Consider the following 16569-nt stretch of genomic DNA (forward strand, 5'->3'; position numbering starts at 1 on the left):
TGTTAACCGCAGTCAGTAGAAAACGCTTTTATAATGGAAGCGATAAAATTCTCGCCGCTCGAAAATGCAGGGCTTTTATCGGAAAATCTCAGACAGCAAACTCTATTTCAAGTATTTGTGAGAAGGCCGCTAAACAACAGTGACTTGTTAAACACATTACAAGTCTAATATACTGTCCTTATCTGCGATTAGTGTAATGGAACATAGCCTAAACTACTTCGATACATAATTAATTGTCGGCAGTAACGCATGGCGAAACGAATCCTACTAAATATAAACATTAAACTTTAGTACTCCTCCTTACTGTTATAGTAATGGGTAAAGCTTGTAACAATGTCGTTGAAACTAACGTGAATTCTTTCCAGTTATATGCAATCACCATTTAAAAGTTATTTTAATTGTTTGCGTAGCTCATAACTTAGGAGCGATCTATTTCGAGTTCAAGGTTTCTGGCGCTTGAACAACCTATTCCACTCGGATTAATATTGATGACAGGTACAGGGGCAAATATTCAATAACAATAATGGTTACATTAGTAATTATTATCTATACCTCCAAGTTGTATCATAGTCAAGCAATCAGTCCAAGTTCAATTTATTTCATAGATTGTCTTAACGTTGTTTTTTTGTCAACAGTGAACAGGAAGCCTCGGTAATGAAAGCCAACCCCTGGCTCTACCATTACTATGCAGTACAATCCAAGCTACACTACGGCCTGGCTTACGAAGCAGCGACGAGGATGTACGGCCCACCACCCCCAGACATACAAGTGTACCCGCCAGCGATGCAGTACACACCAACACCGCCCGTCTGCATCAACGGCAACCAGCCTGTCATGATGCCCAACCCTGGCATACAACCTCACATACCACACGTCCCACCACACATAGCACCCATGCACTACGCCTACGAAAGAACAGACAACGGACCTGTGGATTATTCAGTCTCGCTGCAAGAAAATAGGTAAGATATTCTACTTTCCGATTTGATGGCCAACAATTGTTAATTATCCTAATGGAATTAAATTGTTCATGGCCATAACTCGATTAATTTCAAATTGTCAGTTCATCTAACAGCGTAGTGTTTAAGTATCAGGTATGGCCTAGAAATGGTCTTGCTAATTGCACTATGACCTCATGCTGTCCATCAAATATGTCGTTTTAGGAATGTGCGTGTAATTGAGTTTCATCTTTAAATCGTATTCTTGACGAGTTTGCCTAGTTAGTCCGATTGAAATTCCACATGTGTAACTTTAGCTTCCTCTTTCAGATACCACAATTTACGGATAGAGGATACGAGGATCCAGCCTAATGCTAAGCGGAAAGGGAAAAGTATAGAAGAGAAATCAAATACGCCAGTAATAAATATGTCACCTCGTTGCACACCTTCTACTATAACATCGGGAGGCGATACACTAATAGCAGTATCAGCAGGGTCAATAGCCAGTAGAAGACCTGGGTCTAAAAACTTTAATATAACAGAAACAGAAATGGTTGACCAATGGAACCCAAGTCCCACGTGGTCAGAGTCAGCGCTGCAGAAAGTGCCTGACGTCTGTCACCAAGACCTTAGTCCTTACGTGACGACGACGCCTCCTACGCCGTCCGGCACACCTACAGCCTACACCCACAACTACAGTCATACGTTCGTGTTCGACTGGTCACCAGAGCAATATGTTCCTCATACTAACAATAGATGTAACACAATAACCACAGAAAGTTCCTATCAACAGACGTGGAATAGGAGTCAAAGGACAACGTTCGCTAATAGCGCAGAGAACTCGGTAGATGAAAACTCCAATCCTAATAGATTAAGTTTACCAATGAGGGTCAGTAATCCACCGCCAGCGTATAATGCATCTAGGGAAGACGTACTTAGAAGGCAAATTGGTAAGTTACTGCATTTGAATTGAATGAGAATTTTAGCTATCGTATCTACTGTTGGAACCAATATTTCGTATCTTAAGATAGTTGGAATCTGTTTCGAAGTGCAGAGATTGCAGATACATAAATAAAGCAAGATAAATGCGCAGGAGCAATGCGTCTGCACTACCTACACCAGATAAAACATCAGAATAAAATATATTAACGTTCCCTTTTTCTTATTGTTCTAGATCGACCACATTCTGATTCGCCGGATGCCAAAAAGCCTGCGTTATAACTGTAGCTTATTTTCTTATAATGTCTTTGAATAGTTAAATAATTTGTTACCCTGTAATAATAAATTTTATTAAATATAGAAAAAGCTCTGGAACTCTCCTGTGATCTTTGTGTTTAATTATTTTTGTATAATGATAGATTTATTTGTACATATTATTGTCCGGTATCATGGATTCTGTACAAAATAATGATATAGGTGCTAGAGCGTAATTATTATTCACATGCAATGTGATTTGTTTGTGTATACGAAGTGTATTATTTTTGTAAATATTTATAGTAGGCACGTGCATTAGTCCGTGCTTTGGTAAATCGATGCCGTCCATTTTCCTAGCTCCTTTTATTCCCAGTGCTATTCATAAATTATGCGCAAACGCAATATTGCTTCTGGTACCGTTCAACGACGAGGTTGCAACTGCCTATTGAATAAAACAATAGCGAATCTGGTTTATGCTCGTCGCTCTAATTTCTCTTTCTCCCTTTAAATAAAAAAAAAACTTTGTAAAAGCGACGCAAGACCTAGCAATTTATTAAAGCAAAAGTTTTTGTTCCCCTAAGGTTTGTTGCTTTGAAGGTCTGGTATGCAGCCGTATCAGACGGCAGTTTGTTTTATTTTTAATAATAATTTACTTCTGTCCAAAGCGATCCTATTCAAAACAATAAATTTTATTGTGTCAAGTTTATTTATGGGTCATTTTAAATCGTACCGTACCGTATGTTTTGAAACACGAACAGAAACCGCAAATTTAAACTCTGAATACCATTAACTAAGTTGTTTTGGCCACTAATAATTCAATGCTCTTTTCTCTTTACCGAGCAGTTTGTGCAATTCCGTCCAGTATTGGAAATTGTAGAAATAAGAATATTGTACAAAATAGTAGTAAGTGTGTAAAATATAAAACAGGAACAACTATTTGTAACAGGAGAAGTACATAACTAGTATTAATTTATGATCACTATTTTGTTGATTGCGTTTTGCGAAGTAAAGATTATTATGACCTTAATTATTTCGTTTCATTTCCTCCTACCTAAGTGATTATAAATAAAAACCCAATGTAATGAATAATTCGATTTTATTTTACACATAATATAAACTCATAAACTGACGATACATAATTTTGCACATGAAACTTATCTAATCGGGTCTGAGGCGCATATTTCTCATAAGGCATAAATCCCTGGCTGTATCTTTTCGTCCATAGGGAGTGGTTAAGTCGTACAGTCGGAGTATCAGACTGATGTTAAAGCCATCAGGAAGACATTTTATAAGTGTCGGTACTAACTCACTTGGCATTTTCTGTAAGACCAACGGAGCCCTATCCTGTCCACATTGGACCACATACACAAGAAACTGTAAAATAAAATCAGTCTGTGGCGTGACATCTCCGTTCTTGCCAGCCAATTGAGAGAAGGAAGTATAAAGTGTCTCTAGCGCGGTCAGTAAAGGCTCTTTCAATGTGATTCCTGAAACACTATGTGCTTGTGAATAGTACATGCTATCGGAAGAATTGTCATTCAACCTCCTTACTTTACTAGATGTGCACATCGCATCCATGTCCTCCGAATCATCGTGACGACGCTTTCTAGATGGTTGTCCTTTGCTCAGGTTGCTGTGTTCGAGAGCAGCATAAACGCAATAAACTGATAGTTTTGCCAACATAGCACATTGCGGCTCTACCAAATCCTCGCATAACTTACTGTTGTATAAGTATTGAGGTAAGACATGCAGTAACAACGCTTCAGTGCATTTTTCAATATCCAAATGAAACATAGCTAACACGATGTCCACAGACCTATCAAGGTCCTCTTGATAGCGGAATTTTAGTGTTTCTTTAACCAAGTTTGTGACAAACCAAATAGGACCGGTTGTATTCAAAAGACTTTCTACTATATGAGTAGCATCAATATGTAGATAGCCTCTTGATTTTATATCTTCCCAAACTGATTGCAATTGCTCCAAAATAGGTTGCCTCGATATAATATTATGCGTTAATGCTAACGTTTTTGATTTTGGTACTGATGGAGGATGAATATCATACTGCATTTTTCTAACAATTTGACACATTAAAACAGTCCTCTCCTTGAAATTATCAATTTGAGTCAACTCAACCTCACCAGGTGGTACCAAAAATTGCTGAACCATGTTAATGGGTTTCAAAAATGCATCTTGATGCACAACATTTATGTAGGAACATAACCAAACGGAAGCACAGACAGCTAAAGATGTCATTTTTTGCCTCAAGGAATCCAACATACACTTGACATCTGCAGCAGAAAGAGAGCCCTGCTCCCAAGCAAACAGGATTTCTTTTATTACTCCACTTACATTCATACATAAATCATGGGGTTTGATATTTGTGTTTTTGAAATCAAAATCTGGAGCGCTCAAGTGACTAATAAATATATCCACGAGTTGCTGATCACATTTTTGGAGAATTTGATCTGGAGACTTATGTACTCCTTGGTACACCATACATTCCTTTACCCATTTATCAAAAAAGGAGTCTCCATTTTCATCAAGGACAGCATCAGCTCCATAATCCTGTACTATAGAGCAAAGAATCAGGAAAGATATATCAAAAATATATACCTTGGACTGCGGCGCTCCCTTTTCACTGGCAGCAAGCAAGGCAAATTCATTGAATTTAATCAATCTTGAGACAAACAATTTTAACTTCCCTTCTACAGTAGCAACAGCTAATATGGTGTCTAAGGTTGTTCCTCCAACAATTTGACAAAGCATAGCATACAAAGACTCCTGAGTTTTATGGAAATCGCCTCCCATAGTTTTCAAAATACCAGCTAAAGTTGGTTCAGCTCTTGTAATAAATGAAGGGACCGATCCTTGAAGACCTGTTGGCTCCAACTTTTGCAATTTGATATCCTTATGCTCTCGCTTCTGTTTGAAGTATGCCAGATGACTCTCTGATACCACATTCAACTTAACCAGAGGCTCTAGCAAAGAAACAATACTGTTGCAGGAGTTCTTAGTATCCACAACATCTAACAACGGTGTTGATTGCAACAATTTCTCAAAAGCCTCGGCAATCTCTATAGAATGTTCACCATCTTTGGTTGTTGTACCACAAATATTGTGTAAGTAGTGTATGACCTGAGGTATCTTAAGGAAAGTAAACGCAGCCCACAATGATTGCTTTGTAGCATCTTTGCTTGAATCATTGAGAGAAATGAAACATGCTCTTATCAGTTCACAGTACAGTCTTGATAGTGGGTACCCTTTAATTCTCTGAATCATGAGAAGTTGGCTGGATAACTGCTGCATATTAGCGCTAGGGTTCGACAGCACATTCACAGCTATTAACGCTTGCAAACAATGAGTTACTGGCTCAGGTTTATTGTTTAATGGTGCTATTTTATCAATATCCATATTACAAATCTTCTGTAAAGTCTCATGAATAGTGACGGGTGCCTTAAATTGCGTATTCATCATCATAAATGCTGTGATCTCTTGACATTTCTTAGTTACCTCACTATACTCATTAGGGTCATTCTGCTTAGCTAAATAGAACATAGCGAGCAGGAAATCAGCATTGATAATAGAATTTAGAATTGATGTTGATTTTTCTAGTAATTCTTGACTTTGTATGGGGCTGGGTGATGGATACTTGCTCAGGCAGTAGTGGTATACTTGTAGCAGCCACAGTATAATTGATGAAACTGCAAACGATAGGACTTCCTCTTCCATTTTCCCACGGCAAGTGATGCCATCAAGAACACCCTCCAAGAACTCAAGGAGGCTCATAACACAGTGAGGTTTGTGGAACGCGTCAAATTTTGCGATTCTCTGTAAGACAGCGGCGTAAGATACGAGGTGAGATGCCAAAGAATGCTTCAAATAAGATATTACCAACTGGTTGGCTCCACAACCAACCATTGCTTGCTGGAGGATGCAGTCTGCTAGGTTATACAGGTCGCCGCTGACGCCTCTCGGGAGTATAGTCTTGATGTTGATGCCCCATTGTATATCAGTCCACCGCTCCCTCCAAGCTTTGAGGATCAGAGCCTTCAACGAGCTTGTTTTACTCGTCACTTTGGACGCGTCCATTTTCACCATAATTCTACAGATTCTCACATAAACACAAAAGTATTTGATTTATTTAAGAATTGTGCACAGTCATTTTTGTGTTACAATCACTTATTTATTGATATTTTCACCAAAATCACAAAATCCCTATTTTGACCGCAAGCAAGCAACGTCAAAGTAGGTTTGTTTTCCTTGCATTTTGTACCCATATCTTAAATGTCATTGGTCCGTTCAAGATAGAACCTTATCTACCAATGAATACTTATATTTTAGTCCATAGAAAACTAGCTAGCGAGAAAGTAGCGTTTAGTTTAATAAGTTAATGATGCATAAAATTGCAGTTTATATTTATTTTATTTACTTATTTACCACTAAAACAATACTAAGTTTATAAATAATACTCATATTTTAGATGTCACGAGGATTTCATATCATTATCTTTTTAAATTAAGAATTGTTATTTTTACCAAAACTACCTGTAAGAGCAATACCAAAACATAACGTCAAAACTTGAGCACCCCTCGTGTCTGGTTTGTTTACAAACTTTACCGTGCACAAAATAATAAAAATAAGATGAGTTTTAAGGATTATAAAGATAAAATTGAGGAAGGAGATACAGCTATCCTGTATCTAAGTAATAATTTGTACGCCATAGATGTAAGACCAGAAATGAAAAATAAAAAAGGTGAAATTGTGGAAAATGTGTATCAAACACCTTTTGGTGCTTTGAAAGTGAGAACTCTGATTGGAGCTAACTATGGTAGCCGGGTAAGTTTTTACCATTGCTTCAAATGTCTTATATTATTCAGAAATCCAAATAACACATAAAAACAATAAGGTTTTATAACCTCAACATAACAACAGCCTGGCAAAAGAAACGAGCCGGTCTTCTATGGGATAGAAAGCAAGGTTTTTTTCCAGTAATTTCCTAGTCATTGGCATTAGTCTAATGTAAATGTAATTAAAAAAAAATATCAATTTTCAATAGCAACAAACTGGAAAATCTACTTTAAAATAAATGAAACAATATTATTTCCCTTCTAAATCTGACAACACATAAAAAGCTACTTTTTTAAAACAGGTGGAGCTATCAAAAGGTTGGGGACATGTGTTACAGCCAACACCCGAGTTATGGTCATTGACCCTGCCTCATCGCACACAAATTATTTACACTCCGGACATTAGCATGATTATGTTACAACTAGACCTGGTCCCAGGGTCTGTTGTTATTGAAGCTGGTAAGTTTTTCACTGTTTTATTAATAATATGATCTGTGTTAAAAGTAATCTTTTTCATATGAAGGAAAAAGGTTTTGTTTTTTGTCCTGTATGTTTAAATTTGATATGCCAAGTAATGGTTATAAGTACCTTAACTGTAGAGAAATAATCAGAGGCAATCTTTTAATAATTTACCTTCATATAAAATTTCTCTTTAGAAGCTCTGAAAAAAAATTGGTCTTATTAAATTTTGTGTTACGTTAATTCTCATAAAATTTTACTTTATTGTTAGTTAACCGTTATGTAGTTTTACCTAACATTTAAAAATGTAATATAGACAAATATTTAAAATATATAGGCACGGGCAGTGGGTCACTTACCCATGCCCTCATAAGAAGAGTGCGGCCACATGGCCACGTCCATACATTTGACTTCCATGAGCACAGGAGTAAAATTGCTCACCAAGAGTTCGAAGAACATGGTATAGCTGAGTTTGTTACTGTGAGTACTTGATCATTCAGTTAATTATTAATATTAAATTTTATAGCGTTTTGATAAAAGAAAATAATCATGATTTTTATTGCAAATTGCCTTGTTGAACCAAGTAACTTAAATGTTGATTATGTGTGGGTAATCAATTAGCCTTCAAAAAGGCATATTTTCACCCCACTACTTTGCAGCGTATTGCATGCGCAAAGGACGGTATTGTGGTTTTTTGTACAGAAATAAGTAAAGCTAAAGCAATTTGTAAATTATTTTTTTTGGAATGCACTGTATTTTAAAGACTTTCAAAAAGGAAGAGACTCTCCAATAGGCGGTTTGTATTTTTACTGCAGACACAAGATATAGAAATGTGTAACATTTTTAGGCAAAACACAGAGACGTCTTAACTGATGGTTTTGGCGAGGAGTTGAATGGTAAAGCTGATGCAGTATTCCTGGATCTGCCCAGTCCTTGGATTGGAGTACCTCATGCACTCGCTGCTATCAAGGACCAAGGTAAGTCAACAGAATTTATTGACATAAAATATGTTTTAAACTTTCTAGTCAACTTCTACTTTACATCTTTTTACGCAGCGTTCTGGTTGGGGCTTAAGTCGGGCTATTGTAAGTTGTATTTCTCATCATATTGTGATTATGTGTTTCTTTTGATCACCGTTGAATGTAATAGGCAAGGACAAAATCAATTCCGTGTTCCAAATTACTGAGGTCACTTTATACTATGTGATCGATATAAATAGCAGTTTAGCAGTATCCCACAAATATATAGACGTAATCATTAAATAAACATTACCTATTATACTGTGGATATATTTAACTATTATTCAAAAATGCGTACTAAAAGGCACGTACTTCCACATACACCCTTTTAACTCTAAACCAGCACAAAACTATTAAGATTCCAACACAGACAGATCTAGTCCTCTATTTGTATAGAACGGACACAAGATCAAACAATTTATAAATGGCTGCCATGATATGCAGATAAGAAATCGTTTGTACGTAAGCGGAAAACGGCAGATCCTTATAAATCGAGAAAACAGATAGCAATCTGATTACACAGTGTCGATTATTCAGATCCCCTTGTAAGTTATTCGAGTCTATTCATTAATCTGGATAGTAGTGAACCAGATAACGAATTCTCAATCGATACATCGATTTGTGTCGATTTGAAAGTAGTTGAACTCCTACCATTTTGTAGGGTTGTCAACGTAATCAACACACGGCAGAATTACACGCCATAAAATTCCTAATACAGTTCACACTGGTCCTATTCCAAGACATTCTATATTCTGGATTATACTTTCCGCATCTTCTCAATGTCTAAGGGAAATTAAAAGTAAATGGTTTTGTATCGCCCAAATCCCTTATCTAGATAAAGCGAGTTCCAAAGGGGTTTAATGTTCTGTCCTATCATTGGCGTAGATGTAATCCAAAGTTGAAACAAAATGCGTGGATGGCAACTGCTCTGATGGCACAAAGCTTGCACCCTTGTGACAAGCTTATAATGCGGGGACGTTTCTATGAGCTATAATTTAACAAACAATGAACTAATCGTCACCAAAAGTAGCAGCCCTAAATTCATTAGTCTAATTGGTACATAGCGGTTATAACATAAGTAAGCGTTAGATACGCATCGCAAAGCGACCCGGGCGACAAAGTACACAATAACTGCAGCTTATCCTTGAGAATGCTTTTAGCTGTCCATTGTCAACGGCTCGTAGGAACCTCCGGTTAAAGAGACTGTAAGATCAATGGAACTATTTGAGCGGTCTCAGTTTTTTTATTAAGTTATGTAACAGCAGGATCTGAGATATTGGCTTCTAGTGTAGTACGTTTCTGAATTTTTTCCTTTCGGAAACCAAGAGCAAAAGTAAAGACACAACTAGTTGAAAAAACTTAAGCTGCCTTCTGATATACTGTCAGGTACAGAAAACTCATTCGCATTTAGCGATATTGATGCAATAAATGTCTAGTTAAGCTTGACATGTACCTGGTTTTATCCCAAACAAGTAAAATAAGTAATAAATGGAATATAGAAATAACATATTTTAGAGTTACCTCCTTTCTGTATTTTAGAGGACCTTCTTTGATCTAGTTATTGCCTCAGAATCAAACTCGATACATTTGTCAGCACAAACATTCGAGCCGACCCAATCGAACGTTCGAAAAGCTCCGTAACTAACAGACTTTCGGTTCAAATTCTGACTTGTATACGTTTATTTATTACACGTCGTTTGCTGTCCAAATATGTCCTATTAATAAATGGTCAGCCGTTCCATGATCTCTGTTCCGAACTTACAACAATAGATATAACAAATGTTTGAGAAATATACCACTATATAATACTGTAACGAAGCTTTTACTAAACCTTTGTATGTAGTTCAACTGTTATTTTTCAAAGTACTCATCAAAAAGTATTAATGTGGTGCTATTTGTCATAATTATTGTGTGTGTGTCTAGCTTTGTCATGGATTGTTTTGATGGCAACGTACCTACATACTATTCTAGCACGAAGTAATATTATTTTCGGTTCACAATTGTGAAAACAAAATCATAACAAAACCAAATTCTTGCTAAAAGCTTTAGGCTCTGAACGAAGATAAGCTTTCGGTTCACTGTTATTGTCATTATAAAAGTCTATATAAAACCTGTTTTTAATTGAAGTCTCTTTCTCAATTAAGACATGTTCCCTGAATACAATAACTGCAGCACTTTTTTATTGTAACTTCCTGTCTATTACTTAAGTGCGTATTGATACTACAATTTCAACAGCATTCCTTTACGAACAAGACTTACACTCTTTTTTCGCTATAACCCCAAGATACACTTTAATCGCCCCTTTTAAACACTGCAGCAATCTAAACATTTGAAACAGTAACAAATGTGGTACCGCGAAGCATGACTCATATCCAAGCTAGCAATCCCGCTCCCATGGTGGTCTTCAAGAAACGGACGAAAGTTTAATAAGACAGGCCTTTAGCTCAGCTGTCTGGCCTAGGACGTTATCTTCTTGTGAAAAATAGTGCCCTTTGTAACATTACTTGAAAGCGAGCTGGCAGTATGGCGGAAAGTGACCCGTGCATTAAAAATATCGTATGCTGGCTAATGTTTTTTTAAGTGCTGTTTAAATGTTGTGAATGTATGGGGAACCTTAAAAACTGGTCAATAGATAGTCTTGTTATGGATAGTGATAGTTATATCAAGCCTGAATTTCTCATTTAAAGCTTAAAGCTCTGCTCAACGAAAATGTTGAATATGCGTGCTCTTTATCGCACAAAAACTCTCGCCGTCTTACCACAAAAACTTTTAAACGTCACTTTAAGCCTTGTCTAAAAAATGTCAAATTATGACGTTGACATATGGTACATTTTGCAGCCACAATTTTGTTAGACAAGTTTAAAACAGGCGTTTAAGTTTTTGTAGTAAGGCCATAGTGGTCTAAAATTTTCCTATGAAATAAGCTTACTAGAATCTTATCGCTGTTCTTTATTTAAAATTAAAATAAAAACAATCGAAACAATTAACAAATTAAAATAATCTTTCAATTAAAGCATTGCTGCAAACGAATTGATTAATGTAATCGAGTTTGTATCGAATACTAATCGATGGTAAAGGTTTAGAGTGAACCGGGTTCAACCGTGACCTTATTAATGTTGATTGAATTATTGTTTGACGGTATCGAGATATATGTTCTGTTGATTGTAGTCTTGTTAATGACTAAGGAATTGCATGAGGCAAGGCATCCACCTGCTGATGATGTCATAGAATGTTGGGGTGGCAGAGGTCATTCCGTGATCATGGCTTATCTAATCGCCAGGGACTGCCAAACTGAATCAACGAGGTTTCGTGGTCACATGTGCGCTTGCTAGCGTGGGATCCTAGAAACGACCAGATCTTAGCTAAGAACTCCACTTACTGTAATTTTTCATAGATGAAGTTTTCTGGAATCTTAGAAGTAAGTATCGAAATAACGGCAATGGTATATTCCAATGTTGCATTTATCTGCCATTCAAGCCTTTGGACCAATAAGCGCATTCGACTCGTTGAAGCCAACCCATCCACCTGGAACCAAATCATTTCTTTAAACATACAGATAGCTATAGATTTTATTGTAAATTCTGAAAAGGAAACATGACACGAAATCATATAGCGCTAAACTTTTGCTAAACCCCGTATTTTTTTATCAAGTCTGCCGTCTGGTACTTCGATGTATGTTTGCATCTAGGAAGCTAATTACACCTTGACATAAAGAAGATGCAACTATAAACATGTTGTTTATATAATTAAAGGTTTCCTAGTCGCTGCTGACACTCGGTAAATCATTGTGACGTCATTCATGCAGTACTTACAGCTTAAACTTCCGCGTACTTCAACTGTAAGTAAAAGGATCTATTATTATGTAGTTTGTATTAACTGGAATTGATAAAAGAAGTCCGCGAAGTAATTGACAGGTTTTATATATACATTTTTTTTAACTCATATTCTGCTGTTTTAATTTAATTCCGGAATGTGTATTTCGGTGAGTTACTACTGCAGCATATCAAATCATGGGACAAACCCAAAACATAGTCAAAAACCCAGGCCTACCATGTGTCTTCATTGAAGTTCAATGATGAAAAGGATTGTGATACAAAACTTGAAGCAGCTACATTTAAGTAATGCATTGCAAAATTAGTTCCAGCTTATTTGAATTTTATAGAACAAATGTCGCATCTAGAAGCCACAAAAATAGTATACTTAAGTACACAATTTGAGTATGGAATCGCATGGTTTGCAATTGCACTCTAGAACCAAATGCAAGACTGATTTCTCACGCACTTTGACATATCAATGAATCATCAAATATCCCAAAACCAGTTTCCATTTATATGTATATTATGCGGCGAACAGGCAGTTAATAAACAGGGGTACAAATCTTATCGTATCACTCGTGATAAATTTATTTGCTGACAAGTTTCATTTGCTAAACCAACTCGGCTGATAAAGATCAAGGAACGAACTGTGCACACTTCATTCACTCATTTACTGATAAAACTGACATACCTGTTCGATGCCTACTATGACCAATCAACATGAATTAGCAACTGTCACGCGAATAGTAATGGCCGCCTGCGACCAATTAGAAAGAAGACATTTGAATATCGTTCGAAATTCAAATCATGCTGTGAAGAGGTTTAAGAGGTTTAAGATTTATTGGCACAATAAAAAGTAATAATTTAGAATCGAAATTCAAAATATTCAGGTTCCTGGTATGCCCCCTGAACTTCAATCAAATTCATATGGCGCGATACAGATCTTATGTCCTTGTTACTTACCAACCAGACGTGTTGTACAAGAAATAGCTGTGTGACATAACTTGTCCCCTTAGGCGTTGCTCACACAATGCCTTTTGACAACCTCATAAATTCCCACAGCACTAACAAACTAGAGCTCTATCACCGAAGTAACAAGATTGAATTTTGAATGACGTAACTTTTCCGAAACGAAGTATTAGATTGGCACGTGCCTTTAAAGACAAACTTAGAGGTGCTGCTACTAAAATATATTCGGCAATAAATTCGTTAGGTGTATGGTCGTTAGTTAGCAGCAAAGTTAAGTTGGCAAACAGTTGCGCCACTAAATCAAATTGCAGTCAATTAAGATAAAGCGGTGCGAACGACAGCTATGGACAATAGACCATATGACTAATACAGCGTTTTGTTTGGCTAACTGAATTACAACCGGGCCGGTTGTTGTGAATAGAATTCCTATTAATATTAGAGGTGTTATGTACTGGCCGATAGACGTGGTGAAATATAACTCCCCTTTATATTATTGATCCGCTTTTGTTCATTATTTGGTTCTGAGCCGAAAGTTCCATTCACTAGGAACGCAACTCCTAACATTCAAAGACCTTACAATGGTTCCAATAGATACGATCTTATTAGATCTTGAAATGAGACTGAGATTTTCAAATAATATTTCTTTTGTTTTCCTCAATGGCTGCATTTCTCATCAACTATTGTTACACCTGCAAAAATTTCGCCATCTAAATATTTCAATCAAATATTCTGTAGAGTTCCAATATTCTCAACAGAATTAAATGGATGAAACTAGACCATTTAACACGAAAATACATTTTATGTTTTGATGTAAAGAAATATCAGCAGTAAATATTATTTCCTATTACCTGACTATCCCTTCAAGGGACTTACATCACCGCCTATTAGAAGTCGTAGTTAGCTTATACATTCCAACCACCGAGTAAGTTGATCGGAGATGCCATAATGCAGGTAGGTCAGGCGCCTCTTAGGTCAAGTACGTACGATGAACACGACCAAAACCATTGATAAAAATTGAAAATGACAACGAGTGAACTAACGTGGTGTTCGGGTTCTTTGAGACACCGGTCAACGATTATTGGTATTAAAAAACTGGGCGAGTTCTGAAGAAGGCATATAGGGGCGGAGACAGTAACTTTCCTCATCCCCCGAACATCCGCATCATGGCGCGCTACTTTCTTAGGAGATTTTCCGTAATGGCATCTCCGCTGGTCATTTTGTTCTCCATGGTTCCAACACGAGTGTGAAATAGCCTCCAATAAAGTTTATATCGACCTCTTATTAGGGCAATGTTGTCTGTAGGTACAACAGCTAACACGCTATAAATTAGTTTATACATAAATTGCACAATAAGTTTACATCGTAGGTGCTTTGTACCACCGGTGTACAATTTTACGGGCTTCTGTCATTGTATAGGAATTTACATCAATTAAGATAGCATGTGGCAGTATTTTGAAAATGTTGGAGTATGGGCGGTACTGCGAATAAGACAGAATATTTGCTGGGTACATGGACAAATAACTGTAACATCTTTGAATAAATTCAATAAATGCCATCTTCGAGAATGAAGCCTGGTTCAATTTATATGGGTATAAAAGTACCTAAGCAATGGCTAATAGTAGTTTTGGATAAATCGAACAGAGACGAATGATTTTATGACCATTTAAAAATGATGCAAAAATAGACCTGCCCTTATCCTAATTTTATTTGGGGTTGGTTGGTGTAAAATGTTTCCTTCTTCCATATTCTTCTATCTATCATCACCACTACAAGTAACATTCTTGCATTCTGCAATTATAGTACTTATAATGAACATAACAGTTGTACGGATGCTGTCAGCTGATTGGTCAGTAAATAGGTCCATAAATCTAGCACAGAATATAAAATAGTTAAATATTATGAGGTCGAGTCAGCACGCTATGTTGACATGTTAATACTTGGTCATTTAAATATCATAAAGACAATATATTGTCTGTCGGTCGGCTTGTATGCTATTCTGTTTCATGTAACTCCAATTGATAATTATGCTGTTAAAATATGATACTTACTACTTGGTGCGATATACTTGGAAATATGTGTGGTACGTAAAATAGGGCCAAACCCTCTAGTTAAGATCAATAATTTGTTAAGCCTTATGACCAACTAGACTTGAAGGATTCTAAAATGTATGGAACTACACTAGAAGTACTTCTCTCTTTGTATACTAATATTTTAAAGCTTAAAAGTTTTTTTGAACGCACTAATATCAGGAACTAAGTACGGATCCCATTTGAAAATCTTTCAATTATAGATAGCACATTTATCGAGAAAGGCTAAGTATAAGCTAGTTTTCGTCCGGATGCCCGGAGTAGTTCCCTCGGGACGCAGTACCGATGGAAGCTAGTAACGATACATATTCGATGAGTGATACATTTTTTCTAGGGAGGTGGGCATCTTTTATAAATTTTAAAGTTCAAACAGTAATGTTTTCTGCCAAGTTTGAATAATGACTTTGAGTTCTAGTGAAAGATGCAAAAGATAAATAAGAATAATTGGACAGTTAAATTACTAATTACTTTATTACATTATAAACTCATAACAAACCGAACACACGTATAATAGCTACGTAATGCGTATATAAGGAGCAAGCTCTATGAAACCAGTCTCGAATGTGGATCAAAGCGCAATGTCAACAGCTGGTCGAACTTTAAGCTTTGTAGCTAAGTAAACGAGGGACATGCTTTTAGTTTTAGAGCTTATATTGGTCTTTATAATATTATGTTTTGAGATATATCAAAGATGTAGTTAGTCAAAAAGTAAGTAAAGATACTCCAGAACAAGGTTAAATCGAAGATGTTCCAACTTTTGCTGTGGTGATAAAAATATTAGATAAAAGATATTGAATTTTTTCAGTAGGTGTTGTTGTCGCTAAAGTTAACTGAAAATTCCAGAGGTATTTTATGTTAGCCCTTTGCTACATTAGACCTAAGTTATATTCTACACATTCCTGGGCCGCTTAACATTCAAACCCCGCAAATTTTAAGCAAACACTATCAAACCGACCCTTTGTTAGCCAATTAAGCCTTATCTCAAAGCTCAGACCAGAACAAGCGTGAAAATACCAATCAAAAGCTTACAAATAACAACAATAAATTGCTAATTTTCCCCAACAATTTATTTCCTAATTTGCGGCACAAAATGGCAACAATTTAAAACTTGTAACCGACAGCCGTGTAACAACATAATAGCCTCTTATTGAGTTAATTAATTCGTACTTGGTGTTGCCACAAATTAAAATTTAAAATACATTATAATGATTTATATTCAGTAATGACATTGCGAATAACTT

General features: G+C 36.3%; 3 protein-coding genes across 3 annotated transcripts in view; 2 read left to right on the top strand and 1 right to left on the bottom strand.

Annotated features, from left to right (window-relative positions):
• Window positions 1-3159, top strand: part of LOC124640534 (neuronal PAS domain-containing protein 4B) — a 127782-nt gene extending 124623 nt beyond the window's left edge. Inside the window, exons 10-12 of the mRNA XM_047178314.1 lie at window positions 636-962; window positions 1269-1888; window positions 2113-3159. Coding sequence (XP_047034270.1) covers window positions 636-962; window positions 1269-1888; window positions 2113-2159 — 994 coding nt within the window. The 3' untranslated portion in view covers window positions 2160-3159. The remainder of the gene's footprint in view (window positions 1-635; window positions 963-1268; window positions 1889-2112) is intronic.
• A 52-nt stretch (window positions 3160-3211) lies between these two features.
• On the bottom strand, window positions 3212-6399 carry LOC124640533 (mediator of RNA polymerase II transcription subunit 24). Its single transcript, XM_047178313.1, has one exon. It carries the CDS (start codon window positions 6228-6230, stop codon window positions 3291-3293), a length of 2940 nt encoding a protein of 979 aa, XP_047034269.1. The 5' UTR covers window positions 6231-6399; the 3' UTR covers window positions 3212-3290.
• A 291-nt stretch (window positions 6400-6690) lies between these two features.
• LOC124640535 (tRNA (adenine(58)-N(1))-methyltransferase catalytic subunit TRMT61A) overlaps window positions 6691-16569 on the top strand; it is a 61532-nt gene continuing 51653 nt past the window's right edge. The window contains exons 1-4 of the mRNA XM_047178315.1: window positions 6691-6968; window positions 7282-7438; window positions 7776-7918; window positions 8286-8415. Of these exons, the coding sequence (XP_047034271.1) occupies window positions 6774-6968; window positions 7282-7438; window positions 7776-7918; window positions 8286-8415 (625 nt within the window). The 5' untranslated portion in view covers window positions 6691-6773. The remainder of the gene's footprint in view (window positions 6969-7281; window positions 7439-7775; window positions 7919-8285; window positions 8416-16569) is intronic.

This window comes from Helicoverpa zea, chromosome 21 (assembly GCF_022581195.2).
Source record: "Helicoverpa zea isolate HzStark_Cry1AcR chromosome 21, ilHelZeax1.1, whole genome shotgun sequence".
In the NCBI taxonomy this organism is placed as follows: Eukaryota; Metazoa; Arthropoda; class Insecta; order Lepidoptera; family Noctuidae; genus Helicoverpa; species Helicoverpa zea.